The 12,140-nt window shown below is 33.2% G+C and overlaps 2 protein-coding genes across 2 annotated transcripts; both read right to left on the reverse strand.

Annotated features, from left to right (window-relative positions):
- Nucleotides 1-2,031: 2,031 nt before the first annotated feature.
- Nucleotides 2,032-8,294, reverse strand: LOC112727063 (uncharacterized). The gene is made up of 12 exons (XM_025776663.3): nt 7,752-8,294; nt 5,100-5,238; nt 4,913-5,000; nt 4,214-4,756; nt 3,992-4,098; nt 3,802-3,889; nt 3,625-3,714; nt 3,295-3,384; nt 2,862-2,999; nt 2,631-2,755; nt 2,461-2,530; nt 2,032-2,376 (listed from the first exon to the last, which is right to left on the reverse strand). Exons 2-12 carry the CDS (start codon nt 5,123-5,125, stop codon nt 2,236-2,238), a joined length of 1,506 nt encoding a protein of 501 aa, XP_025632448.1. The 5' UTR covers nt 5,126-5,238; nt 7,752-8,294; the 3' UTR covers nt 2,032-2,235.
- Nucleotides 8,295-10,754: 2,460 nt separating this feature from the next.
- LOC112729798 (protein FAR1-RELATED SEQUENCE 5-like) lies at nt 10,755-11,921 on the reverse strand. Its single transcript, XM_025779948.1, has one exon. The coding sequence runs from the start codon at nt 11,919-11,921 to the stop codon at nt 10,755-10,757; it is 1,167 nt and encodes a 388-aa protein (XP_025635733.1).
- Between the last annotated feature and the right edge of the window lie 219 nt (nt 11,922-12,140).

Consider the following 12,140-nt stretch of genomic DNA (forward strand, 5'->3'; position numbering starts at 1 on the left):
AAAAGGTGGTTTCTTCCATACCCAACTAGTTTGAGGGTATTACATACCCTTCCTACATGTTCTAATTAAGTATTGACAAATGTATTCATTAATTCCAGTCAGCAAATAATTTTTTAATTTTTAAAATTAAAAAAATTAAATTTAATACATGTATTATATACTTTATATATACATAACTTAATACACTCTACATACATTTTAACTCTGGTTAAATCAAATCACCATACATGGTAAACTTTAAATAAATTTAAAAAAAAAGAAAAAAAAAAGAAAAAATTGGTTTTCCTCTTCTTCCCTAATCCTAATCCCTTCAACGGCACCAATTCCCCCTAACCCTAATCCCCTCAACGGCACCGATTTCCCACTGAGGCAGCAAGCCAACAACCCCTCCAAGTTCCAACTCCGCTGGCCGTGTCGTCGTCTTCATCTCGCCGGACACGGTGCGGCTCCGACGACCTCCCTGCACGTCGCGTTTTGGCTCGCAGCCTCGCAGGTCGTCTTCTTCATCGCAGCTCCTTGCTCTGTCGGTGCTTCTTCTCCGTCACTGCTGCCTCCCCTTCGCCATAGTCTGCTTCGCCGTGCTCGAACAGGTTGGTCTCCTACTCTCCTCACTTCTCTGCGTTGGTGAAGTGAAAGTGTGAAACCCACTATCTCTGTTTTTTTTTGTTATTCAACTGGATTTTAATTTAACTAAGCGAGTGAGTAACTGATTAATGATGTTGAATTGTTGATTATAAATCTGTTTATGTTATGTTGTTAATGGCAGATTGATGATGTTTATGTTATATCTGTTTATGAATCTGATTAATGATGTTGAATTGTTGATTTTTGGCTGTGTAACATACATAGGTTAATGGGAGATTGATGTTTGTTTTCTGATTATTAGTGTTTATGGTTCATCCTCAGGGTAATAAACAATAGAATCTGGTAATGGAGGCAATGATGCTAGGCTGAGAACACTCTCCAGAAATGCATGTAAACAGTATGCTGAATATGTAACATGCTATCCACCTTCTTGAACAATTACAAGGCGTCCATCACTGTGCTGTTTTGCAAGATCATGAACAATCTTTCCAATTTTTCTATAACCCTCCATTGTTAAGCATTGCCTTCCATTTGGATCAAACTGAGGCACATAAAGTAAGTAAAGATTCTTTATTGTTAGATAATGAGGGAAATAGTAAAGATAATGTGATTTGACTACTGTTAACATTGTCATGTTCCATTCAATTGAAGTTTGTAGAAGGAAATTTTACACAAGAAGTATTTTTTTAATATCTTATTTAAAGGATTCAATTGTGAAAGAAAACTAACTTTACTTCTGCTGTAATTGATGAGAACAATCTTTTTTGTGATTGAAATGAAACAGATCATTTCTAAGGGTATATTTGGTTGAGGGGTTAACAATAGGTGAAAATGCTAACTATGACAAGAGTATAAATCATGAACCTAAAGAAAATGATAAATAGAACTTACTGCACTGGAGTCTAGTCCAATTGTCAAAACAAACATATCAGGTCCAAATTTCTGGATTGATGGAATAACCAATTCATTGAGTGCATAAACATATCCATTGTCCCCAGTTCCATTTGATTTTCTTTTTCCAATTTTTTCTCCTTCGATAGCATTAATTTAGAATTACAGAAACAAAGAGTACTTCAAAGAGTAGTAGAAAAAAAAATTAATAGTAACAATTCTTAATAATCGTACAACATAGATACAGGTTATAGCTCATATAAAATTTTCGGTATTGATGATTATAATCTCCTGTTTATGATTTATTAGTTTATACTTGATTATATAGATGTGATGTTCATTTCGAGCAGCTTAACCAATCAATAAAAATTGGTACACAAATTTACCAAAAATTTAAAGTGATATATACATTAAAAATTTGTAAACATACCCTTATTTGTTGTTGATTTTTATAGTCTTTAATCAATAGAAATTTCTTTGAATGATAAAAATGGTTGAAACATTCTATAAAAAAATCTGTCATAACAAAATCCATTCTTACAAAAAGAAAGAAAATTCAATATTCCAAAATATAAATATATAGGATTGTTATAGATTTTAATTTATATATAGAAAGATTCTATAACAATAGATAGCTACCACAAAAAAAAGTCTCATTACAAAAGTACTAGCACCAAAATGACTTATTTATATCATTTATAGTTAACATAATTTATTTAGAATTTTTCCAACTGATGCAATCAGAAGTAACATATACTCTTATTTTTTAACTAAATTCTTGTTCTTTTCCTCAAATTTTTTGTAGTTCTTCTTAGCTGCCTTGATAATGGTGTTTTTTTTCAGATTGTATGACTTCATGATCAAATCTATAGCAATGCGCATCCTAGTTGCATCATCAACCTTCAAATGATAAAACCAGTAGTAAGTCACACTTATGTAATTAGAAATTAAACAATTAGAAATTTATCATGTAATGTAACTTACATAAATGTTGTAATCATCAATCCAAATGCAGTTCTTCATCCAAGTTGCTACCCAAATACCGCAATCAAAGCTATGTTAAATTTTATATGGAAAAAAAAAAGTACTAGTTAGACAATGTGACAAAAGAAAAAAGATTGCTTGACGAACCAAATAAAGAGCTAGAAAATTACGAGTCATTTCTTTGTCTTCCTATTCCGAGAGCTTCCAAAATGGGAAACTCAGACACCTTAGGCCTAATTGTACTCTCAAAATCATAGAAAGAGTCATGTTGAAGCATCCCTTCAAGGTACAAAGCCTAATAAGTGGTTAACATTGAATTAGTGTTTTTATAAATGGTAAAAATAGTATAAATGAAGATGTAAAATTGATGCCATAAATGTTTGAATACAGAAATGATATACCAATTGCTTAATGCTGAATATTTTACTTGCTTTCTTCTTAGGATCTGGGTTGGAATCCAACAAAATTACTTGACACTGATTCATGTCGAAGATAACAAGATACCAATGAAGATTATCTTCATTAACAGGCACATAAATCTGTACATATATACAAGAAATAATTATTATGTTTTGAGTGTGATGGTTAAAAAATATAATTCTATTTATGAAGAGTATTAAAATTTCTATCACGGGAGTGACTTCAATGTGAAGTCTCATATAGTCATAAGACTTATTATCCAAAACAAACTTATTATCACAAGATTCAACACTTTACATGTTGATGAAAAAAGTTGTCAAACCAAAGATAATTATTTTCTTTATTAAGCATGCATAACAAATAGAGGAACAGATATTTATTTAGTAGAAATGAAATTATATCATATGATTTTACCTTTCTAAGGACTTCCACTTTGCCCATAAATGCCTCTTTATAATCCTCTCGAACTTGACTACTTGGGATAGTTCCCGACAATGCCATTTGCTATACAATGAGAAAAATATAATTTTATCAATGTTAAATTGCCAAACTAATATTACATATAAATATTGCACAGAATGAGGATGAAAATTATATATTTTTTTTGGTACAAAAATTTCAAGTTATTTATATAATATAAGCATTTGGAGCACTTATATTACGTTATACAAGCAAGTGTGACAAATATTAACAATTATTGAAATGTTGATTAAAAAAATTTATTATAAATTACAAGTGGCTTACCGAAAAGACTGTGGGCATATACCAATGTCTTAAAACTCCGGAAGTAGTCTTCTCCTCATCATTTAGCATATGAGCATATACGTCCAGTATCTAAATGCATATTAGACATGGTTATATAATGATAATAATAATGAGATTGAATTGATATCCAAAATTAAATCAACTAAAATAACTTACAGTTTGGTCAATCCAACCCTTTGGAATTAAGTTAAAAAAAGAATCTCTGGTTGCATCAAATTTGCATCCTTTTGCTAATATCTCTTGCCTACAATTTGATTAAATATAAAAAAAATAATTTAGCATTGTTGTTCTAATATGATCGTAAGATGACAAAGTACAAAAATAATATTTTTTTAAAATAAGTTACCTCCCAAACTCATTATCTTTATTTGTTCCAAATATGTAGGTTGCAACCATGATTTCAGTGTCATCTAATTCCATGGTAGTTGGCGGTGCAAACAATACTGGTAGCCACTATTAAGAAAAATAAAAGGTAACAAAAATTAAGCCTCGAAATTTAAAATAACTCAAGAATTAGAAAATCTTCAAAAGTGTTTGGACGAATAAAACTTAAGCAATTGACACTCACAAATGGAGCTTCAACCCCAAGATTTCTCGGTTGGAGTTTTGTAAACCCTGGCATCCTCTGATTTATATGATAACCAGTAGGAGATGCGTTACTCAGCAATGATTTGACAACATCAGTTGATGGAGTCTCTGAGACACAAAATTGTTTACCATGTAATTTTTTCGATGACTGGGCTCTAGAAATTTTAGGATTAGTCTTCTTCACACCGAGAAAAGATTTTTTTCTGTCAAAAGAAGGTTTTTTAACCGGGGGAGTGGCCAACTTTTTTATTATCGTGTCTGTCATGGCTTGCTCAGAAGAAAGGTTTTCAAAGGGACTTGCATATGGAGACATGGTCATTGGCATTGAAAGCGATGGATAAGGAGGTGAGCTTGGGTTAAATCCTCCCAAATGATTATAAAATTGTGACGGCATGGGGTGAAAGTAAGGCATCATTGGCATCATAGATTGATTGACAGAGGCCATGTTTTGCAAGTTAGTGACAACTTCTTGCATCTTTATGATTTGTGAGTTGAGCGCATCATATTTTTCACCTTTATTCTCCTACAAAATATTTGGAAAGTGATAAGAAAATGATTACATTAGTATTCCACGAAATGCTATAGACATTTAATCAACTAATTATCAGATGAATTAATTGAAGACTGACCAATACTAAGTGAATTCAACATAACAATCTCAGAAGAGATTAGAGATCACCTTGTTAAAGATGGTTTCACCTGGCACATCCACTTCTTTAGATTTTAATTCCTCCTTATTTTCTACCGTCTTGACGCCCTCATTGAGACTGAAAACCATTATAAATACATAAGTAAATATCAAAATTCTTAAGAAAAATACGGAAAAAAATTTAAAATTCATAGAATCAATTGAAGTGTATTCCAACCTAGACGAAATTTCGATGGCCTCCATCAGAGTGTTCTTCACTTGTGCTTTTGTTACATTTGATTTTTGTTGAGCGCTGCCAAGGTTTTCCCCAATGTCATCAGATGGTGATTGAGGTGTGTGATTGCTTTCAGCTATGACTTTTTTTGAAACGGAGTTGTTAGTTCCTCTTGAAGACATAATTACAAGTAGAAAAAGCAATATGCATATATGTCTGTAAGACATTCGAATTCCACGGTGATAACTGGAAATAATTTCATCCATTTATAGGAAATTTGGAAATTGGATACATGAAAGGTCATCATGTATATGGGTTTCGCATCAATTATTTCTGAAGTAATTTTTCATAAAGCCTGACTTCTCATATTTCTGTAACAAGAAAAAGGAAAGACGGAAGATGAAAGGAGTGATTACAAGATGGAAAATTTACTATGGGGTGAAAGACGGAAGATGAAAGGGATGAGTTAAAGATAGAAAACATACTATAGGGTGAGAAGAGACGTCCAAAAGTTGCTTCTGCATCCTCTTCATTTAATTGTGATTAGGGTATTCAGCATACATTTTTTATACCGTCTAATTAAAAAATAATATTCTATTAAATATAATTAAATGATTTAGAAATAATTTTACTTTACGTTTAAACGGCCAGAAGCACAAGTATCATAGTATTTTAAAACATTAATTAATAATTACCTCAATAATAAAAGATATTAAGCACATAAAATTTGATATATAATTTACATCAATGCTCTTTAAAACTTTACCCACATAGCAAGTTTTCCTGGTTTTATTTTATGTTATATCATACAAAGTTGTATTTTTAATCCTCATTAATAAAATATATTATTTGTTAGGAATTTGTAAACTGCAATGATTCTTTTTCATGTTTTTAGTTTATTGTGAATTAACTATTGAAGGCTTTCTCGCCATAGGATTAATCACATTTTTTTAGCATTTCTTTATCTTCGTCATATGACCATCTCTAAGTTTTTACTATTTCACTTATATTATGAACATAAACAACTTTATTTTTAGTGATAAACCACAAATCAAGTATAAAAATTATCGTATTGATAGATAAGATATGGATTCAATCATAAAAATCTATTATTTATGTCAAAAAAATTTTCATTGAACATGTTTTTCAACATGCAATTGGACTAGCTGTCATTTGCAAAGGGTTTCAACCAAATGAAATTATGTAGAAAGACAGACAGAGAGTAAGGTAGAGTCTATTGAGGGTTAATGAATTGGGGGCGAAACATAATGTAACAGCTTAACTCTACACGTTAAATGGTCCTCTGATTTTAAGAAAAACAAAATTCCTTTTAGTTTGGTATATATTTCAACTCAACTATGTCAGATAAACATATACTCACGTAATTAATATTAATACATAATAATTATTCATACAAGACTTAAATACAACCTACCCCTCTTTAAAAATACAACACTTTACAACATCAAGGGCGAGGAAAAATAAACCCAGAAGCAACTACGCAAACAAGCCTTCCATTCGTCCGTAGCTTTTTGATTAGCCATCCTGTCTGTATCTCTGAAAAGGTTTTTTAAAAACCTTGGGAGTGAGAACAAAGCCACACGTTCTCAGTATGAATTGAATTTTATACAAGCTTTAAAATTCTGCTGTTGCATTTAAAAAAATTCAGAAAACAGACAGCAGCCATGTTTTTTATGAATTCCATAATAATTTCAATTCTAATCCGTTGCTTCTAAGTTTTGGTGAGGTTATGGTCAACATCCCTAAGTTTCAGAATCCAGAAGTTTCAGGTTCATATCACTTCATTTGATTAATTAATTATCAATTGGAAGTGCAGCCCTGTTTTCGTAAACCATCTCAGAGTTTCCAGCAAACAACCTACCTTCCAAGTGATTTATCTAAGTCTACAAAATTGATATGAACATGTAACTTGTACTCACTTAAAATAGACTAATGTATCTTTAAAATTCTTTTGAAATCAACTCAAAATTCTATTTAAATTAAAAGTTATAGCGTCTGGAAGATGGTACTGCAGAACCATAAAACCAGAAAAATCTGCAGCAACCACTAAACTTCAAAAAATCATATCTTCCAAACCACTTGGCCAAAGTGCGTTGAAATTTTTATGGAATATTCAAGACACACTAAAATTTTACAGAAAAATAATTTCATCTAAAAATTAGGTCTGGACTGCTCCCAAAAATTCATTCTTTCTGCTGCCAGTTATGCAGATTTCTACAGAAATTCTGCACAAAATATTTCCAACAACCTCATATACCAAATCATATATTCAAGCCTAGGATTTATCTAAAACCACATTTCTAACTTCTTTTTGACTAACCAAACTTGCCCAAGAACTCTTAATTCAATATATCATAGGTGCAACATAACCATATTATCACATCATCCATTCTTTAGCATCTCAAGTTATGATTCATCAAATAAATTTCCAGCAGCCATCTCAATATTCCATACTCAAAATCATCATCAACAAGTACTAACATCAAAATACACAACATCATCAATCACAGCAGTGACATTATAAAAAATCATAGCTATATGTGCTGAAACTAAATAAAACGAGAATAGGGTAACAAATAAAATAGCAGTAGAGCAAGAATGGAAAAAGAGCAAATTAGAGGAAGGGACCTAGACCATATCAGAGGTACTTCGACGGCTTCCCCTTTTTTCACTGAAACCGCAACGTTGACGATGCAGCAGCGGTGGCGGCTGAACAACCCTATGTCTCTCGGCACCAGCCTCACACGACTCCTTTCCTTGTACTCAAATCCCCTCTCTCCTTTCGCACATGCAACAGACAATGGCGGCTAGCACTAGAGCCTTTGGTAGTGGCGACCGGGTCACGGCGTGACGGCGATGACAGAGCCTTGGCGATGGCGTCGAGCTCGTTGCCTCAGCGGCGTCGTCTCCCTTCTCGGCCCTGACCCGCATCTCCGGCGTCGCAGCAGTGGGCTTCCCTCTGCAGCCATGGGCTCGCGTTCCTCTCTCGCGTTTCTACTCTCGACGGTGACGCGGTGCGTCCACGGGCGATGGCGAGCTGGACGCGACGGCACAGCAACAGCTTCACCCTCATTCCTCCTCCTTTTTCGAAAGCTCTCTTCTTCTGTTTTCCTTTTCTCAGACTTCCCCTCTCTTTCTTTCATCTTTCCACTGTTAGTGTATGTGTGTGTCTTGTGTGGGTGTGGGTAAGAGGGAAAGGGCATGTGGAAAGTGAGCGTGGCTCACTAAGGGGTAAACAGCTGGGGCTTAGGTGTGTGTGAGTTGAGTGATAGGGGGTTAAGGTTAGTGAAATTAGGGTTTAAATTGGGAATTTAGGGATTGAAATAGAATATGAGTTGAAAACTAAACTTAATCAATAAAATTAATTTTAAGAATGTTATCTATATTTTTTTTTGTAAATTATTTATAATTAAATACTATATTTTAAAATTATAGATAAATAAATAAATTTTTCTTTGTTTATAGAATAAGCTCGAAACTAATATTTCAAAATACGCTATATAAAATTTTCAATTTCTTAATTACTAAAACTTTAAATTATAATTAAGAAATTACTTGATATTTAAGCCTAAAAATCTCTGAAAATATATTCTTGATTAAATAGAATAAATCGTAAAATAACGTATTATTTAATTTTCGTAAATCCGGGATCTTACACATAAAATTTGTTTGGGGTACAGTAATACACTTCCATAGCAAACACAAGTCACAACTTATAATTATTGACGAATGCATTAATTCTTCTTCTTGTTAAAATCTTGAACTCTTGCATTCCAATAATAGTAGTAATTTGGTACATTAGCGTGTGATGGATTTATCTGGAACATGGGTGTTCCACCTCCACTGTATGAATAACAAGGTGGCATGGGATATCCATTAAAATTGGGGTACATAGGTAATCCATTCATGTATTGAAAATTCTCAATACCCTTTGTAGAGGATATGGCACCATAAGTTCCAATTTCGGTGGACACTTCTTGATGATCTTCTTTATTTGGTTTTCTACTCTGCTAAATAAATATAAAAAAAATAAATTATTAAAAACATTTTTCATAAACTATTCCATCAATACATGAGAATACAACATGGCAAACAAACCTTTTCGATGCGATTATTATCTAACCGCTTTCTTTTATTACTCTTTTGGACACTTGAAATTCTATCTTTCTTTGTGTCCTACATGCAAAATTATAAAAACTATCAAAAAATCTCTAGCAGTTCAAATTATATTATAATACACAGTTATATACCTCAAAAGCAGCTTCAGGTGCATTTATTTTTGTTTGTGCACTAGGCTTTTCTGTTCTGTTATCGTTGTAGTGGTTGCTTTGAACTTCTGTAGATTGGACATGAGGCTTATTCACTTTTTTCTGGATATTTTCAAATAAATCACTACGTCTTTTGTTAAATTGGTGTATTGTTTCCTCAGCAGACATATCCTGTAATACAATATGTTCCAACAACACATAAATTTTAAAAGAAATAGGTAGTACAGAAAAGAATGCACCCTAAACAAAGAAAAATTAATAATAGATATTACCGTAACACTATTTGATTCTGTACTTGATTGGTCATTGTCAGTATTCAATTTATCTTCGTTCAAACTTAGTGAGCATTCTCCACCATATAGTTTTGGACACCTACGAACCGTATGACCAATCCGTTTACAATGCGAACACTTACGGGCCTTAGCAGTCTTGGTTGTTTGACGTGGGGCTCCTTTTGTCTTCACAACACTTGGGTCACCTACCAAGTTGGCGGTAGAAGGAAGCTTCTCATTTGGATTGTGTCTTTTATGGAGTTTCATAATCAATCCAAAAATGTCTTCTCTTATTTCCATGAAGTCATCTCGATGTTTCGATGCTTTATCACATAGTGAAAAACAAAGCGTCGCTAGAGCACCGTACCTAACACCAGCAATCTTTTCAGATTCAATATCCTCGGCGGTAAGTGAACTAATGTATTCTTTTTTAGCATCTTTCCTCCACCTCTTGTGAATAAGAGTATTAGGAATAGTGACAATATGGTCATGTCTCATAGTACAAAAAATATGGGAACAAGGGATACCACGGCTCTCAAATAATCGACAATCACAAGCAAAGTTGTTAGTGCTTCTATCGTACCGAACCTTATATTCAATAGCCGGCTCTTGATATTTGTTCATTCTCACCTCAATGATATTAGCGTCAATTGAATGGCCGATAACGTTTAGTTTACTTGCTTCTAGTATCTCATTTCTTACCTCTTTAAACATATTATGGGTAAAAATATTGGCTGCTTCCTTTTCGATGTCTTCGAAACATGTAGTTAAAACTGGACTTGAGAACAATGACTTAAAATCAGATAATAGCTCATTTGTCCGATATTGCCTCACTGCCTCGTTAAGATTATGCATCAAATCCAAAAGATAACATTTTTTACCAATATAGTGCTTTATCAACGAATGAATTCCTTCACATTGTGACGTAGTCCTAATTCGACCAAAAAACGTGTCGTTCAAATATGCAGAAGCCCACATCCTTTTGATCTCGTATGTTTTTTTCACCCATTTATTTTCAGAAAGCTTGAATTTTGATACCAAGCGATGCCATTTATCTTCAAACTCATCCGGAAAAAAATTCCCGTACATGAGGTGCTTCAATCCATGAAGAAACTCAGAATTTTTGATAGCTTCACACGCGTTGCATTTGGCATCACCTCTCTAATTGCTCCTCTCATTGCAAGATCACCATCTGTCACCACTGCTGTTGGATATTTATTACCCATTATTTCAAGAAACATCTTCAAAACTAATACATATGTCTCATGCTTCTCATCTGCTAGCAAGCCACAACCAAATATGCATGTCTGCCCGTGATGGTTAGTTCCTGAGAAGACAACCAATGGCTTGTTATATTTATTCTTCTGGTATGTTGTGTCAAATGCTAGTACATCACTAAAACATTGATAATCGATTATGCTAGCTCCGTCAGCCCATACTAAATTTTCAAGTTTATTATCTTTTAGAGTAAATTTCCCTTGCAACAATGGATCCTCATCGGCCTTAGAAATCAAGTAACTCAATGCTGCATATGCATCACCATCTTTCACTTTAGCACGCTTTGATTTGTCGAAATGATTATACAAATCCTTCTTTGTAAAACCAATTTTTCCAGGTCCTCCCTTTTGCTTTAACATGAACCCCATTATATGGCAAGTTCTCACACCATAATCATGTAGACTGTTGGCTTGCGCTTTGTCGGCCTCGGTCATTACGCGATATGCGGGGACAAATTGTATATATTTAGGTGGGATAAGGTCATGATTGTGAGTCTCTTCAAATGCAGTAACTTTCCACTTCCTCAATTTCATATCATAGTGAAATCTAATTCTCGCTTGACACATTACACGTGTTATCGGCCTGTGGTCTCTTTTCCTATTCTCCATCTCCAGATACTTCTTTCTCCGTGTACCCTCTCTATTACAAACCATTTGTCTCATGTTAAGGTTGCCGTTGAAATCATAACCCTTTTCATCACACCTTGCAACAAAACCATGTACTTTGGCATAATTTCTGTAGAATTGAACACACTGCTCTACACTATCATGCTCAATACCCCAAATGTCATCCCTGGTCAACTCAGTTAACTTCTTCTCAACTTCACCAAATCCATCTCCACGATCGACCATTTTCATAGCTTCATCAATTGTACCCTTCTTTTGAGATATATTTATATCATTTTCTTCACTAGAACCACTATACTCAAAACTCAAATCATCAAATTCAACAGAACTCTTTGTTGAATTTTTGTGAACGCTCCCCATACTTGTGTTGTAAGTCTATTATTAACATAAAATGTAAAAAAAATGAATGAGCACAATACTATTCAATTGCATCTAAGGAAATTTGAATAGTAAAAAAAAATATTATCACAATAAATAATAATACACAATCAATCAATGTAATCAAAAAATAATAAACAGATGTAGATATACATAAGAAAAATTTGTGATAAATGCACTTATGTATTAATTAATTTTAAG

Source organism: Arachis hypogaea, chromosome 12, assembly GCF_003086295.3.
Source record: "Arachis hypogaea cultivar Tifrunner chromosome 12, arahy.Tifrunner.gnm2.J5K5, whole genome shotgun sequence".
In the NCBI taxonomy this organism is placed as follows: domain Eukaryota; kingdom Viridiplantae; phylum Streptophyta; class Magnoliopsida; order Fabales; family Fabaceae; genus Arachis; species Arachis hypogaea.